At 53.1% G+C, this 17,334-nt stretch overlaps 2 protein-coding genes and 1 pseudogene across 5 annotated transcripts; all 3 read left to right on the top strand.

Annotated features, from left to right (window-relative positions):
* The first annotated feature begins 105 nt into the window (after positions 1-105).
* Positions 106-3,854, top strand: LOC310820605 (fibroblast growth factor receptor substrate 2-like; annotated as a pseudogene). Its single transcript, XR_014555119.1, has 3 exons — positions 106-279; positions 372-611; positions 666-3,854. The product of XR_014555119.1 is annotated as a fibroblast growth factor receptor substrate 2-like (transcript).
* Positions 3,855-5,538: 1,684 nt separating this feature from the next.
* On the top strand, positions 5,539-9,982 carry napepld (N-acyl phosphatidylethanolamine phospholipase D; the record flags this gene model as incomplete). Its single annotated transcript, XM_083692319.1, has 6 exons — positions 5,539-5,727; positions 6,495-6,684; positions 7,220-7,530; positions 7,673-7,821; positions 7,932-8,046; positions 9,848-9,982. 6 exons carry the CDS (start codon positions 5,539-5,541, stop codon positions 9,980-9,982), a joined length of 1,089 nt encoding a protein of 362 aa, XP_083548445.1.
* A 265-nt stretch (positions 9,983-10,247) lies between these two features.
* On the top strand, positions 10,248-15,712 carry LOC310820653 (N-acyl-phosphatidylethanolamine-hydrolyzing phospholipase D-like). 3 transcript variants are annotated; one of them, XR_014554825.1, is made up of 5 exons: positions 10,248-10,641; positions 12,723-13,065; positions 13,295-13,972; positions 14,358-14,472; positions 15,058-15,198. XR_014554825.1 is itself a non-coding variant. In XM_083692381.1 (5 exons), exons 1-5 carry the CDS (start codon positions 10,517-10,519, stop codon positions 15,190-15,192), a joined length of 1,368 nt encoding a protein of 455 aa, XP_083548507.1. In that variant the 5' UTR covers positions 10,248-10,516; the 3' UTR covers positions 15,193-15,712. The 3 variants fall into 3 exon arrangements, 2 of the variants coding, with proteins under 2 accessions (XP_083548507.1, XP_083548508.1); XM_083692381.1 differs by having other exon boundaries at positions 13,295-13,944; positions 15,058-15,712; XM_083692382.1 differs by lacking the exon at positions 10,248-10,641 and adding an exon at positions 10,721-11,276 and having other exon boundaries at positions 13,295-13,944; positions 15,058-15,712.
* Positions 15,713-17,334: the final 1,622 nt, after the last annotated feature.

Genomic DNA, 17,334 nt, shown 5'->3' with positions numbered 1-17,334 from the left:
TCTCTGGTTATGACCCTGTCTCTGGTTATGACCCGTCTCTGGTTCTGACCCGTCTCTGGTTCTGACCCATCTCTGGTTCTGACCCGTCTCTGGTTATGACCCGTCTCTGGTTCTGACCCGTCTCTGTCTCCCCCAGCGCCAGGCTATGCCGTGCTCTCGCTGGCCAATGGGATCAGCCGCTACCCGTCATTGGGCGAGGGCTCGTCACGCCCCTCCAGTGCCCGGCTCTCCTCAGTAGGGGAGGAGTCTACACACACACTGCTGGTCGGGGACGACACGGTACACACACACGCACACACACACACACACACACACACACACACACACACACACACTCTACCCTGTAACGCTGCTCTCTCTCTCTCTCTCAGGTCCACACGTACGTAAACACGTCCGGCGTGCAGGACGAGCGACGCCCACAGTCAGGAAGCCACGCCCCCGTAGAGCTGCGTCTGTCCAATCCGGAGAGCTCTTCATCGGCTGCCCTGCCTCCTGCCACACCCACGGGGGCGGAAGCCTCAGGTGTTGCTGGAGGGGGAGGGGGGAGGGGGGGGGTGAGGTTCATCCTGGGGCCCACCCCCGTCCAGAGGCAGCAGATGGCCCAGGACAGGGCCAGGGAGGGAGGGGGGAGGCCTGGGGCCAGGGCCAGGGAGGGAGGGGGGAGGCCTGGAGGCCTGGAGCCCAGCTCCGCTGCTTTGTCCGGGGGTCTGAACGGCTGCCTGGCGCCCCCCACCCCCACCCTCGGCCCCTCAGCAGACGGTGACACGGGCTACGACAGCAGCGAAGACCGCAGAGACGCTGCCCCCCCCACCCCTGCTCCCCCCACCCCTGCTCCCCCCACCCCTGCCCCCCCTGTCCCGGGGCCTGTACCCCCCTCCTGCGAGCACCACAACGGTACAACGACCGCCTCTCACGTCCCCGCCCCTAACCCCGCCCCCCGGCGTTCCCGTCCCTCCTCCCTCCCCCCCATTGCCCAGAACGCCAACAACTCAGCCCACCGCCGCGCGCCGAACTACGAGAACCTCCCCTCCCTCCCCCCCGTCTGGGAGGCCAGGAGACGGAGCTCTGAGGGCGAGGAGGAGGAGGAGGAGGAGGAGGAGGAGGAGGAAGAAGAGGAGGAGGAGGAGACGTTCAGACCAAAGACCCCCTCCCGTAATGGCTACCACTACCACCCCCCCCTCCCCCACCACCACCCCCCCCCTCCAGCACCCAATCATGTGCCACGGTCTGGATCACATGCACAACTATGTCAACACAGAGAACGTCACCGTGGCGCTCAGCGCCAAACTGGACCCGGCACGGCCTAGAGGCTCCGCCTCCTCTCCCACCGTCTTTAACTTTGACTTCCGGCGTGCGTGCGGGGGCGGGGGCGGGGGCGGGGGCGGGGGGGGGGGCGGGGACCGGCTGAGGCAGCTCAACTACATTGAGGTGGAGATAGAGAAAGGCTCGGACTCGAGTGGACCACACACACCCAAGACCCCCACCACGCCCCTCCTCCCGCCCCCCCAGACCCCCCCCCCGGCGGACAGAGCTGTACGCCATCATCGACATTCAGCGCACCGCCGCCATGTCCAGCCTGCAGAAGGCCCGCCCCCGCGACGACGGGACGGCCAGGAAGACACGCCACAACAGTACCGACCTGCCCATGTGACTGACCATGTGACTATAGTACTGACCATGTGACTTGAGTACTGACCATGTGACTGATCATGTGACTATAGTAATGACCATATGACCTGATCATGTGACTATAGTACTGACCATGTGACTGATCATGTGACTATAGTACTGATCATGTGACCTGGCCATGTGAGCCTCTCCTACAAGCACTGTCTCCTCAGCTGCAGCTTTACTCCATGATGATGATGATGATGGTGGTGATGATGATGATGATGGTGGTGATGATGATGATGATGATGGTGGTGATGATGGTGGTGATGATGATGATGATGATGGTGGTGATGGTGGTGGTGATGATGATGATGGTGGTGATGATGATGATGATGATGATGATGATGATGGTGGTGATGATGATGGTGATGATGATGATAATGATAACGGTGATGATGATGGTGATGATGATGATGGTGAGGATGATGATGGTGGTGATGATGATGATGATGATGGTGGTGATGATGGTGGTGATGATGATGATGATGGTGGTGATGGTGGTGGTGATGATGATGATGGTGGTGATGATGATGATGATGATGATGATGGTGATGATGATGATGATGGTGATGATGATAATGATAACGGTGATGATGATGGTGATGATGATGATGATGATGATGGTGAGGATGATGATGATGATGATGGTGATGATGATAATGATAACGGTGATGTTGATGGTGATGATGATGATGATGATGTTGTTGTTGTCGTCGATGATGATGATGTTGATGACATCATTCCTTGTATATGAACTCAGTCAGCTGACTGAAGAGCTGCAGATTGTTGCATCTACTTTATGTTCTTTGTACTTCAATATCCCAGAAAGGAAACAGAGAAACAGCCTTTAAACATCTGGTCCCCTAGCCCCACCCACCCTGTCCCCTAGTCATGTCCCCTAGCCCCACCCTGTCCCCTAGTCATGTCCCCTATCACCACCCTGTCCCCTAGCCCCACCCTGTCCCCTAGTCATGTCCCCTAGCCCCACCCTGTCCCCTAGCCCCATCATGTCCCCTAGCCCCACCATGTCCCCTAGCCCCACCATGTCTCCTGGTTCCCTAGCTGCCAGGGACCGTAGAGCAGGTACTCTGCATGTGACACGTGTTCCTCTGGTCTGTTCCTGAGCCTGGTACTGCTGACTGTTCAACTGGTACTAACGAGGTCTAACAGCTATTATAACACCACTCTCCTGGTATGAATCTGTCCATGCTGAAGATGACTCCTCCCTCCCCCTTCCCGGTACGCTTCACAACAGCAGCCATTTTAGACCCCAGATAGAGGAGGACCAGAGGACCAATGTCATGGCAGCCATTTTAGACCCCAGATAGAGGAGGACCAGAGGACCAATGTCATGGCAGCCATTTTAGACCCCAGATAGAGGAGGACCAGAGGACCAATGTCATGGCAGCCATTTTAGACCCCAGATAGTGTGTTTAGAGTGGTGAACCGGCCAGGTGGTCCAGATCACGGCTCTCAGTTGCCCTGCGTCGGTTCTCCGGACCTGGCTCAGATACAGCATGTCAGGAACCTTCTGACTGAACTCATCTGGTACCAGAGTTCTGTCTGATTTAGCTCATCTGGTACCAGAACCTTCTGGTACCTGTGTCATTGTTGTATCATAGTGTAAAATGTGTTATATTATGCTCTAACTTGCATTATATTTGTAATTTTTTTCTACCTACTTTTAAAGAATGCATAAATATAGGAATTGTACAAAGAAGTAGTTTAATAGATGTTTATGAACCAGATTCAACGTTTGAGAACGGTGGCACACCTTTGCCTGTGTCCTGTTTCCGTGGTGATGGATATGTTGTGTTTCTGGTTCTCGTGGTCATGAACGTTCTGATTCTAGAAGGCGACGGTCGGTAACGTTCCGACCGGGGGATGACGTCAGAAGACGCTCTTCTCCGGCGTGACGGAGGCTGGGAGACGTTACCGAGGACTCTTACTGTACACCGGAACACGCCACAATATTGTACGGACATTTTATTGAAATCGATTTTGATATTTGATATTTTTCAGGTATGGAATACAAGTTTACCAGAATGTTTGTATTTTCGGAAAAGAGGAAACAATAATCATGCTGTGTATTTTGTGATATCTACGTCATGCATCATACGCCGTCAGTACCAACACTATTGTTGCAGCATGGCAACCATAACGATAATAAAACGTGGAACTGCGCTGTGTTGGTGACCCTCTCTGTCCGTGTGCCGGGATAGGGATGAGGAACGGTATCAAACCTGTGTGTTTGATACCGTTCCATGCATTACAATGAGCCCATCCTCCGATTTCTACCTCCGCCAGCCTCCCCCGATGTAGTGCATTTGAGTTAATATTCTAGCAATCACATGCCTTGTAACCCGTTTCCATGGCGACAAGAATGGGAGACACAGCTTGGCAGGTGACGGATAGATGCGTGTTCAGGCTCTGTCGGAACCAGTGAGTGAGTTGGGAGAGGAAATGCTAAAGTGTTGGAAGAGCGACACCTAGTGGCGGTGAGATGGAACGACAGACGGCAACAGTTCGGGGAGGAAGTCCTGCCCCATCTACCAATCAACGATCTTATATGTACCGGTCCAGTAGCTTCCACATGGAAAACCCCACTCACAGATAAGAAACGATCTGGAATGTAAGATGAAAGGACACGTTAAATGTTGCTTTTATCTTGTGTTGCCTATAAAGTTTATGAGCATTGTAACTCATCAAAGGTCGGAGCAATAAGGAACGAGTACTGTTGGGAAGGCAGAGAGGAGGAGGTCCAGGTAGGAGGAGGTCCAGGTAGGAGGAGGTCCAGGTAGGAGGAGGTCCAGGTAGGAGACCCGGGTTAGGGTTAGGGGTGAAACCACTCCGTCAGGTACTGAAGAGGAGCATCAGCCTGAGTAGGGTGGTTGTGTCAGCTTCTCTCCACAGCCTTCCTCCAGGAGAGATCACTCCTCCACAGCCTTCCTCCACAGCCTTCCTCCAGGAGAGATCACTCCTCCACAGCCTTCCTCCAGGAGAGATCACTCCTCCACAGGGACAGGTAGGACCTCGCCTGGCACTCAGGTGACACACCTGGAACCTTTCTACTCACCAAAGGTGCACTGCTGTTTGTTAGTGTTGATGTTCTGTCTACTGGGGGAGGTAGAACACCAGGGGAGGCTGGTGGAGGTAGAACACCAGGGGAGGCTGGGGGAGGTAGAACACCAGGGGAGGCTGGCGGAGGTAGAACACCAGGGGAGGCTGGGGGGGGGTAGAACACCAGGGGAGGCTGGTGGGGGTAGAACACCATGGGAGGTTGGGGGAGGTAGAACACCAGGGGAGGCTGGGGGGGGGGGGGGGTAGAACACCAGGGGAGGCTGGGGGAGGTAGAACACCAGGGGAGGCTGGTGGAGGTAGAACACCAGGGGAGGCTGGGGGAGGTAGAACACCAGGGGAGGCTGGCGGAGGTGGAACACCAGGGGAGGCTGGGGGAGGTAGAACACCAGGGGAGGCTGGCGGAGGTAGAACACCAGGGGAGGCTGGGGGAGGTAGAACACCAGGGGAGGCTGGGGGAGGTAGAACACCAGGGGAGGCTGGGGGAGGTAGAACACCAGGGGAGGCTGGGGGAGGTAGAACACCAGGGGAGGCTGGGGGAGGTAGAACACCAGGGGAGGCTGGCGTCCTCCCTCTGAGGAGGCTGATAGCAGGAACTGAAATATTGCTGTCGGGAACTTTACTGTTGTTGAAAAGACTGGATAATAATGAAGTGACCTACTTCCTTGTTTCTGCACAGTTCCACTCTAGCCCTCTAGAGCTGTTCTGAACCCACAGCAGGTTAATGTACAACTACCCCCCCCCCCCCCCCACAGGGCTCCACACAGGCCAGAGACGTCCAGCTAGCCAATGGCAGAGCAGAGAGAGGCAGAGCAGAGGGGCCAGGCGCCGGAGGAGGATGGCATGACCAGGTCTCAGCGGGATAAGAGGGGGCGTTTCCTGAACCCCTGGCCCACATGGCGTTACCCCTCCTCTGCATCGCTCCTCCACTTCTATCTGCTGGACAAGGACCACAGCAACCTGCCTCGCTCCACAGAGGTATCCCCCCCTCTCTCTCCCTCTCCTCCCTCTCTCCCTCCCTCCCTCCCTCCCTCTGGACCACAGCAACCTGCCTCGCTCCACAGAGGTACCCCTTCCCTCCCTCCCTCCCTCCTTCCCTTCCTCCCTCTCTCCCTCCCTCCCTCCCTCTGGACCACAGCAACCTGCCTCGCTCCACAGAGGTACCCCTTCCCTCCCTCCCTCCCTCCTTCCCTTCCTCCCTCTCTCCCTCCCTCCCTCCCTCTGGACCACAGCAACCTGCCTCGCTCCACAGAGGTACCTCCTCCCTCTCTCCTTCCCTCCCTCCCTCCCTCCTTCCCTTCCTCCCTCCCACTCCATCCCTCTCTCCCACCCTCCCTCTCTCGCTCTCCCTCCCTCCCTCCCTCTGGACCACAGCAACCTGCCTTGCTCAACAGAGGTACCACTCCCTCCTCCCTCCCTCCCTCCCTCCCTCTGGACCACAGCAACCTGCCTCGCTCCACAGAGGTACCTCCTCCCTCTCTCCTTCCCTCCCTCCCTCCCTCCTTCCCTTCCTCCCTCCCACTCCATCCCTCTCTCCCTCCCTCCCACCCTCCCTCTCTCGCTCTCCCTCCCTCCCTCCCTCTGGACCACAGCAACCTGCCTTGCTCAACAGAGGTACCACTCCCTCCTCCCTCCCTCCCTCCCTCTCTCTCCTCCCTCTGGGCTGTAGCTCAGCAGGCTAACAGTCTTGTGACATGCAGGGAACGCAGTTTCACATTGTGTGTGTGTGTGTGTGTCTCCTCTAGGTGTTGGACAGGGAGCTCCCAGTGATGAAGCCCTACTTCGTTGAGAGGCCTGACCCCCCCTTGACCCCCCCAGGAGCGGGGCTCAGAGTGACCTGGCTAGGCCACGCCTCCGTGCTGGTGGAGATGGACGGCCTGGTCCTCCTGACGGACCCCATGTTCAGCCAGAGGGCCTTCCCGGTCCAGTTCATAGGTTCCAGAACCTCTTTCTTTCAATTAAATTCACCACAACTTTATTTATCTTTGGAAATTACAGTTTAGGACTGCAGCCATGTGTCAATACATACATTCTACCTGCTTTTCCTTTTGATCTGCAGTTCCACTATCCAGCACCATGGGGGAGATAGAGTACCTTCTCAAACCTGCCACACAATCACAATCATACACACAATCATCCATCTGGATACCTTAATCATCTGAATTTATTTATGAATTTGAATTTATCCTTTATTTTTTCAGGGAAGTCCCTTTGAGATCAAGGTCTCTTTTTCAAGGGTGCCCTGATTACAAAATCTATAAATCCATACACATCACTTATTTATGTGTATCAAGATTTTAAAAGGACACAATGAATGAATCATCAGTAATGTGTGCTCTCTGAGACCCCAACGGAGGGTTTGTGTTTGTGTCCAGTCTGTGGATGCACCTGCAGTTGAGTACACAGACTTGAATTAAATAGGTCATAGGTCAATAGGTCATAGGTTAAGAAGTTCTCCCGACTCTTCCAGGCCCCAAGCGGTTCCGCGGCCCCCCCTGCACCGTGGCCCAGCTCCCTGCGGTCCACGCCGTCCTGATCAGCCACACCCACTACGACCACCTGGACGTGGGCTCCGTGGCCAGCCTGAACCAGCGCTTTGGCGGGGAGCTTCGGTGGTTCGTCCCCCTGGGGCTGATGGACTGGATGCAGGAGCGCGGCTGTGAGAACGTGGTGGAGCTGGACTGGTGGGGGGAGAGCCGCGTCCCCGGACCCACGGGGGTCTCCCTCGTCTTCACCCCGGCCCAGCACTGGTGCAAACGCACGCCCACAGACGACAACAAGGTACCGCAGGTCATCTAGAGGTTAGAGGTCAGAGGTTAGAGAGACCAGCAGGTAGCCTAGAGGTTAGAGAGGCAAAAACGACCACATTCCAACATATTTGATGAATTGAATGGTTAATAAACATTGTTGTTATTGTTATCAGGTTCTGTGGGGCAGCTGGGCGGTCCTGGGACCCCGACACCGGTTCTTCTTTGCGGGGGACACCGGATACTGTTCCTCCTTCCTGGAGATCGGCAAGCGCTTCGGACCCTTCGACCTGGCGGCCATCCCCATAGGAGCCTACCTGCCCAGGTATGGAGGGAGGGGCCTACCTGCCCAGGTATGGAGGGAGATAAATAAGATAATAAACACTATCCTCTCAACCCTCTCCCTCCCCTCCACCTCCCCCTCCCCCTCCCCAGGGACGTGATGAAGTCTCTGCATGTGGACCCTGAGGAGGCTGTGTTGATCCATCAGGACCTCCAGGCCAGACGCTCGCTGGCCATCCACTGGGGCACCTTCACTCTGGCACACGAGGTGAGCTTGCCAACAACACTAATACCACATTCACAACTGACCGGTTACTGACCGGTTACTGACCGGTTACTGACCTGTTACTGACCTGTTACTGACCGGTTACTGACCGGTTACTGACCGGTTACTGACCTGTTACTGACCGGTTACTGACACTGACCTGTTACACAAGGTGAGCTCCTTCGGGCTAGAGTTAGAGTTAGGGTAAGTATTAAGGTTAGGGCTAGTGTATGTATTAGGGTTAGAGTTAGGGTAAGTGTTAAGGTTAGGGCTAGTGTATGTATTAGGGTTAGAGTTAGGGTAAGTGTTAAGGTTAGGGCTAGTGTATGTATTAGGGTTAGAGTTAGGGTAAGTGTTAAGGTTAGGGCTAGTGTATGTATTAGGGTTAGAGTTAGGGTAAGTGTTAAGGTTAGGGCTAGTGTATGTATTAGGGTTAGAGTTAGGGTAAGTGTTAAGGTTAGGGCTAGTGTATGTATTAGGGTTAGAGTTAGGGTAAGTGTTAAGGTTAGGGCTAGTGTATGTATTAGGGTTAGAGTTAGGGTAAGTGTTAAGGTTAGGGCTAGTGTATGTATTAGGGTTAGAGTTAGGGTAAGTGTTAAGGTTAGGGCTAGTGTATGTATTAGGGTTAGAGTTAGGGTAAGTGTTAAGGTTAGGGCTAGTGTATGTATTAGGGTTAGAGTTAGGGTAAGTGTTAAGGTTAGAGTTTAGGGTAAGTGTTAAGGTTAGAGTTAGGGTAAGTGTTAAGGTTAGAGTTTAGGGTAAGTGTTAAGGTTAGAGTTTAGGGTAAGTGTTAAGGTTAGAGTTAGGGTAAGTGTTAAGGTTAGAGTTAGGGTAAGTGTTAAGGTTAGAGTTTAGGGTAAGTGTTAAGGTTAGAGTTAGGGTAAGTGTTAAGGTTAGAGTTAGGGTAAGTGTTAAGGTTAGAGTTAGGGTAAGTGTTAAGGTTAGAGTTAGGGTAAGTGTTAAGGTTAGAGTTTAGGGTAAGTGTTAAGGTTAGAGTTAGGGTAAGTGTTAAGGTTAGAGTTAGGGTAAGTGTTAAGGTTAGAGTTAGGGTAAGTGTTAAGGTTAGAGTTAGGGTAAGTGTTAAGGTTAGAGTTAGGGTAAGTGTTAAGGTTAGAGTTTAGGGTAAGTGTTAAGGTTAGAGTTAGGGTAAGTGTTAAGGTTAGAGTTAGGGTAAGTGTTAAGGTTAGAGTTAGGGTAAGTGTTAAGGTTAGAGTTAGGGTAGGATCGTCCCAAGGATCCCACTTAGCCTCGACCATGAGGTGAGTTTACTGTACGATCAAGTCTAATATTATCATTATTAAAAACAGAGAGACACAGTATTTCAGCTCCAACACACAGTAGCCTCTCCCCCTCCCTCCCTCCCTCTCCCCCTTCCTCCCTCCCTCTCTCTCCCCTCCCTCCCTCCTCTAGTGAGTGTATAACACCCTGGTCTCTCTTCCCTCCCTCCCTCCCTCCTCTAGTGAGTGTATAACACCCTGGTCTCCCCTCCCTCCCTCCCTCCCTCCCTCCTCTAGTGAGTATATAACACCCTGGTCTCTCTCCCCTCCCTCCCTCCCTCCCTCCTCTAGTAAGTGTATAACACCTTGGTCTCTCTCTCCCCCCCCTCCCTCCCTCCTCTAGTGAGTGTATAACACCCTGGTCTCTCTCTCCCCTCCCTCCCTCCCTCCTCTAGTGAGTATATAACACCCTGGTCCCTCCCTCCCTCCCTCCCTCCTCTAGTGAGTGTATAACACCCTGGTCTCTCTCTCCCCTCCCTCCCTCCTCTAGTGAGTGTATAACACCTTGGTCTCTCCTTCTCTCTCAGTTTTACCTGGAGCCTCCAGTCAGACTCAGGGAGGCGCTGGAGAAGAAGGGGTTAAACATGGACGCCTTCTTCACCCTGAACCACGGAGAGTCTAGAACGCTGGGGGGGGGAGAGGAGGAGGAGGGGGGAGAGTAGGGGGGGGGGGGGGAGGGAGAGTAGGGGGGGGAGAGAAGGAGGGAGAGTAGGGGGAGGAGAGTAGGAGGGGGGGAGAGTAGGAAGAGGAGGAGGAGGGGGGGAGTAGGAAGAGGAGGAGGAGGGGGGAGGGAGAGTAGCAAAAAGAGGAGGAGGGGGGGAGTAGGAAGAGGAGGAGGAGGGGGGGAGTAGGAAGAGGAGGAGGAGGGGGGAGGGAGAGTAGCAAAAAGAAGAGGAGGAGGGGGGGGAGTAGGAAGAGGAGGAGGACTGTTTAACTGTTTAAGTTGTAGTTGTTAAAGCAACACATTTATATCTACATTGAAGTCATTTAGATGCTTTTATCCAAAGCAACTTACAATCAATACATCATCATCATCATCATTATCAGTAAAACCTTCCATCAGAACCAGTGACGTCAGTCACAGCGGGAGGAGGAAGACGACTTCATTAGTTTGACAACAGCAACGGGACGTGATCATTGTAATAGCACATGACCAGTCAGTCTGGGGGTCTGCAGACTGACGCCTTCAGGGGGTCATGACTCCATATTCATCTTCACTCCACAAGCTCGGAGAGACGTTGGTCGGTCTGCTGAGTCCGAGGTCTCCACACCGACACTCATGTCTGCAGAAAACCGCGACGGTTAAAGAATATTACACAAGGTAATTGTTATTACTCAAGGTAGGTATTATTTCGTAACCACATACGTGCAGTCTGCAAGTCGCTGCAGAGCGACTCGTTCAACAGGGAAACTTTATCACACTTTAGTAGACTTTGATACTTGTCCCGGTGTATCCCGGTTCAGTGTTTACGTCAGGACGCACCGTAAACAACACGGTGTTGGTCCCGTCATGCACTGGGCTACCGCAACTTGGAATGGCAACAAATATTTAGAGTTTATTTAAGTGAAGAGGAACTAAATCTCAAAACGAGCGACATAAGTCGGCCTGCCCGCGTCCCGTTCAGACCCATTAGACTCAGAACGTGATGGGATCACGTCTGTTCTGCGGCCAGGGAAGGACGTGTTCGGTCCAGGTCGGTGTTCGTCACTTTCACACGTTAAGGCACGGCGACGTGCTCGCGGATCAAACGCGTGAGGATTAGACCAACGGCTTAATGTTGTCACGTGATCCAGTTTTTCACCGACGTCAGAGTCCGGCTGGTACCGATTTACCGGAGAACAAACACATCGGCTCGCACGCGCCCACCGTCCGGGTCCGTCGCTGCTGCATCAGAAGACATGTCCCAACTGACGGTCTGAAGCACCGGTCGGTCTCTGTTCGTTACAAGTTTCCAGGTAACCGACTATCTTCAGTATTGTCTGAGTTGTTACCGTGAGCTGGGCTGAACGGGAACCGGAGCGAACGACGAGGAATGTTATTGTCGTTGTGTGCGTAGTTCGGTAATGGTGACAGCTTTCGAGTCCCTTGTGTTTGCAGGTCAGACTAATGTTGTTATGTTATTCATTCGACCTTAATGCCTATTAACATACTCTGTAGTTGTTAATTTCGCTTGTCGACAAAGACGTGTTTGGTTTTACGGTGGTCAGTCCGTTGAACGCGCCGCCGCTCCGTAGACAGGCGACGCAACGTGAAACGTACTGAATCAACTGCTTCTACTACAGAACCACACAGAACCCACACAGGACCACACAGGACTACACAGAACCCACACAGAACCACACAGGACCACACAGAACCACACAGGACTACACAGAACCACACAGGACTACACAGAACCACACAGAACCCACACAGGACCACACAGAACCACACAGGACTACACAGAACCACACAGGACTACACAGAACCCACACAGGACTACACAGAACCCACACAGGACAACACAGAACCCACACAGGACTACACAGAACCCACACAGGACCACACAGAACCCGCACAGGACCACACAGAACCACCAGTCTGATACAGTACAATAACTCACTGAAACACTGGCTTGCTAACAGCGGCGCTGAGGAGGGTTGAGACGTTGGGACAAGGAATTATGTTCCCCAGCCATGAGAGCTGGTTTAAATATGATATAATCTGACCTTTACCTTATATGAGGGAGAGAGAGAGACCGACATGTAGACACACAGGGCCTCTGTACAGTCAAACAGCCTGCTGACTCCAGTCACGGTCTGAGGTCTCTATTGAAGTGTTCACTTCCTCCCTCCCTCTCTATTGAAGTGTACACTCTCCCTCTCTCTCTCTCTCTCTCTCTCCCTCTCCCTCTCCCTCTCTCTCTCCCTCTCTCTCTCTCTCTCTCTCTCTCTCTCTCTCTCTCCCTCCTCATGGTCTGATGTGGTCTCTCTCCAGCCATGCTGGCACCTGTCACATGCTTGCCTCCTTGGAAGTGTGAGTGTGAGAGCTATACTCCTGAGTGAGAGTGAGAGCTATACTCCTGAGTGAGAGTGAGAGCTATACTCCTGAGTGAGAGTGAGAGCTATACTCCTGAGTGAGAGTGAGAGCTATACTCCTGAGTGTGTGAGAGCTATACTCCTGAGTGAGAGTGAGAGCTATACTCCTGAGTGTGTGAGAGCTATACTCCTGAGTGAGAGTGAGAGCTATACTCCTGAGTGTGTGAGAGCTATACTCCTGAGTGAATGAATGCTCATTTCTTCTTTTCTGAAGGGTTATTTTTATTAGACAGGAAGTAAGGAGGAGAGAGACAGGAAGTAAGGAGGAGAGGGTATGTCAGCAGAGAACGGTAACATTAGACATGTCCTCCTCTCCTCCCATAGGCCGAGAGCCCAGGGCCAGCCCATGGACGAGGAGCCAGCTGCTGGTCCGTCGGAGGATAGGTGTGACCTGGTGGAGGGGGGCGGAGTCTCAGGGGCAGGGGGTGTGGTCAGACCCAGGGATGGCCCCGCCCACGAAGGCCTCCGTCATGGTAGCTCAGCCCGCTCCTCCCGTAAGAGCTTCCGATTGGACTACCGCCTGGAGGAGGAAGTGACCCGTTCGTGCCGGGACAGACATGGCCGCTTCGCCAACCCGTGGCCCACCTGGACGTTCCCCTCCTACAGTACGCTGCTACGCTTCCTCCTATTGGACAAGGACCACAGCAACCTGCCCAGCTCCACAGAGGTACCACCACCTGTCTGACTGTTTGCCTGTCTGTCTCTGTCTGTCTGCCTGCCTGCCTGACTGTCTGTCTGTCCTATGCCAGGCTCTGCCTCTCTCAGGTTGAGTAATAATGATTATTATTGTTAGAGTGTTTGATGGACACACCCAGTAGTTATCTGGCTTGCTGACTCAGCCTGGCCTGGCTTCATATAACCAGGCTGTACTAAATCTGTGTGTGTGTCTCCTCTAGGTGTTGGACAGGGAGCTCCCAGTGATGAAGCCCTACTTCGTTGAGAGGCCTGACCCCCCCTTGACCCCCCCAGGGGCGGGGCTCAGAGTGACCTGGCTAGGCCACGCCTCCGTGCTGGTGGAGATGGACGGCCTGGTCCTCCTGACGGACCCCATGTTCAGCCAGAGGGCCTCTCCACTGCAGTTCGTCGGCCCCAAGCGGTTCCGCGGCCCCCCCTGCACCGTGGCCCAGCTCCCTGCGGTCCACGCCGTCCTGATCAGCCACTCCCACTACGACCACCTGGACGCGGGCTCCGTGGCCAGCCTGAACCAGCGCTTTGGCGGGGAGCTTCGGTGGTTCGTCCCCCTGGGGCTGATGGACTGGATGCAGAAGAGCGGCTGTGAGAACGTCATGGAGCTGGACTGGTGGGAGGAGAACTGCGTCCCCGGCCACGACCATGTGACCTTCGTGTGCACGCCGGCCCAGCACTGGTGCAAGCGGACCCCCCTGGACGACAACAAGGCGCTGTGGGGCAGCTGGGCGGTCCTGGGACCCCGACACCGGTTCTTCTTTGCGGGGGACACCGGATACTGTTCCTCCTTCCTGGAGATCGGCAAGCGCTTCGGACCCTTCGACCTGGCGGCCATCCCCATAGGAGCCTACCTGCCCAGGTATGGAGGGAGGGGCCTACCTGCCCAGGTATGGAGGGAGACTCACAGCCTACACTCTTAGAAAAAATGGTTCTTCATTTGTCCCCATAGGGAAACCCTTTGAAGAACCCTTTTGGGTTCCATGTAGAACGTTTTTGTATGTAGAACCTTCTGTGAAAAGGCTTCCATGTGGAACCCAAAAGGGTTCTTCAAAGGGTTCCCTTATGGGGACAAATGAAGAACCATTTTTCTAAGAATGTACCTGCCTCGGTATGTAGGGAAAGCTCAGTAACCAGAGGGTTGCCGGTTCAAATCCCAGGATGTAATATTCTATTCTGTTGTGTTTTGTTCTATTCTATTGTATTCTAAAAGCCCATTGTCCTCCTGCCTGCCTGCCTGTCCTGCCTGTCCCCCCCCCCCCTCCCCCTCCCCAGAGACGTGATGCGTGGGCAGCATGTGGACCCTGAGGAGGCTGTGTTGATCCATCAGGACCTCCAGGCCAGACGCTCGCTGGCCATCCACTGGGGCACCTTCACTCTGGCACACGAGGTGAGCTAGCCAACAACACTAATACCACATTCACAACTGACCTGTTACTGACACTGACCTGGGCCATAGTCCTAGAAGGCTTTGACCGTGGTCAGCATAAAGACTCTGCCTCCAGCTGACAGATAAAAGTGTGTGTGTGTGTGTGGGTGGCAGGCGGTTACAGCGTGTCCTTTCTTTGTCCTTTTCTGCTGAGAGTGGCAGATTGATCAATGAGCTGCTGCCCCACACACACACACACACACACACACACACACACTCCTACATGTCCTGTCGACTCTGAAACGCTGTTCCCCCCCCCTCCTTTTACATTTATGCACCCTGGTCTCTCCCCCCCCCCCCCCCCCCCCTCCTCAAGTGAGTATATAACACCCTGGTCTCTCTCTCCCCTCCCTCCCTCCCTCCTCTAGTGAGTGTATAACACCCTGGTCTCTCTCTCTCTCTCTCTCTCTCTCTCTCTCTCTCTCTCTCTCTCTCTCTCTCTCTCTCTCTCTCTCTCTCTCTCTCTCTCTCTCTCTCTCTCTCTCTCTCTCTCTCTCCCCCTCCTCTAGTGAGTGTATAACACCCTGGTCTCTCCTTCTCTCTCAGTTTTACCTGGAGCCTCCAGTCAGACTCAGGGAGGCGCTGGAGAAGAAGGGGTTAAACATGGACGCCTTCTTCACCCTGAACCACGGAGAGTCTAGAACGCTGGGGGGGGAAGAGGAGGAGGAAGTCTTTGAATAAACGGCCTGATAAGATGGAAGTCACCAGCTGGATCCCAAATCGACCCCTGGCTTCTAGACACTCCTGTAGGCCTGGGCTGGGTGGAGGTGTCTCCACACTGCTTATGCCATACTACCTTGTACACTCCTTTAGGAGCTAGTGGATAGGGGGAAGGAGCTAGGGGCTGATTTGGAACTCAACCTCCCTGTATCTGGACTCAGGGTGTGTGTGTGTAGACTGTTCTGCCCTGTGGCCTCGACCCTACAGCTGGATGACTCCGCCCTCTGCCGTAATACGAACCAATAGCATCAGAGAGACTCAGAGAGTGGAAGCTGTCAAATCAATGCTGTGTTGTTTTCGTCGTCCAATGATTGTTTTTTATGCCAAATATGTCGCTGTTCAGAACCTGTCAGGAATCCTAACTGCTGGTGACTGTTTCTGGTCTGGTGGTGGCGTATAACCAGTGTGTCAACATGTTCTGATGTACCTGGACTTACCTGTAATGTCACATGTTCTTCTATAAACCACAGTTCCTACTGGATCCCTGGACTCCTCTTTTACCTGCAGCATTTACCAGGGTCAGGGAAGAAGGGGGGAGGGGGGGGGGGAAATCAAGGAGGTAGGCCTTCCCTGACCCTCCCCACCAGGGGGAAGGAGGGTCAGGGAGGTAGGGAGGGCCTACCTCCCTGAGGTGGGAGGGGGGGAGGGTCAAGGGGGAGGGTCAAGGAGGTAGGCCCTCCCTACCTCGTTGACCCTCCACCCGAGGGTCAGGGAGGTAGGCCCCTCAAGGGGGGAGGGTCAAGGAGGTAGGGAGGGCCTACCTCCCTGACCCTTGAGGGGAGGGTCAAGGAGGTAGGCCAGGGAGGTGGTGGGGGTCAGGAAGGGGTAGGGGGGTGGGGAGGGGTCTGGCCTGTTGGGGTGCGTCCCAATCCTCGAGCACAGACAGACTACAGGGCTGTAGGAAATGCAATTTATTTGCAATTTTTTAATAACATCATTCCTCAGATAAAAATGCAATGTTACAGGAATATACATCAGAGATTAATTTAAAACTTGCTTTCAAGGACCATACAGTCTAAATATATTTTTTCCTTTTGTATTTACTGGTAGCGTGCGTTATAAGCAATACAGACTCTGTCACCAGACAGACTGACGGGCACACATACAAACTGTACATCACCTATTTACACATCAACTTTTTGTTTGGTTTTTCTTTCACTTTTTTTTGAAAATAGGAGTAGAAAAAGTGATTGAATATTCAGATTTATTTATTGTATTCTTTCCCTTTTTAAAATCTAAATGAAAGAATGAAACATGGAAAAGAAAGAAGATTTTTTTGTCTTTAGAAAATAACGAGTGGAGAGGGAATGGGTGTCATGGCCGCTGGTGCGCAGGCGTCACCTAGCAACCCCAGAACTACCTGAACCCCTCAACTGAGCATGACAGAACTCAAAATGGCTGCCTCCAAAGCCACCTTAAAACACAAAACACATTCCATTTCATTGTTTAGTCCATAAATAGTGCTGTTATTAAATACTACATTTAACAGTAGCGCCACTACTAATATCACACAAATAATTTGTTGGTCTTTGTGAATAGCTCTCCCTCTCTCTTAAAAATAAACACAAGGATAGACTTTTTCAAAAAGTTTTGAATCCTTCTTTCACCGTTCTGGAGGGGGTGAGAGACCTGTGTTATCTGATACCAACACAACTCCATCAGCTGCCTGAGCGCGGCTAGGATGTTGGATCATTAAACAGCGTCTCATCGCGGCCGGTTCTCAGAGGGATGAGAACATGAAACCTCCTGTGATCACCAACGTTCTGAGAACCATCAGCTCCTCCCACAACTCACCTCACAACCAATGACGCGCTCCGTGGATAAAGAATATAACCGTAGAACATTTAATCCACTTCTAACGGGAAAAAATAACAACAGTCAATTCTCATTAAATGTGCACATACAAGTCTGGATATTAGATATATATCAAAATAGTGTGTTTTTCGCTCCATGAAAATTCTTGAACATCCAGTGAATATTGTCATTAATTAACGGTGCAATATGTAGCTATCAGGAAGAAGAAGAGAGGGACAGAAACATTGATGACTCAACCACCACCAGACCACCTGACACCAGCCTGATCAACAGGACAGCCTTGTGGAG

This window comes from Argentina silus (genome assembly GCF_951799395.1).
Source record: "Argentina silus genome assembly, chromosome: 20".
Lineage (NCBI taxonomy): Eukaryota > Metazoa > Chordata > Actinopteri > Argentiniformes > Argentinidae > Argentina > Argentina silus.
This window is presented reverse-complemented; position numbering and strand designations above follow the sequence as displayed.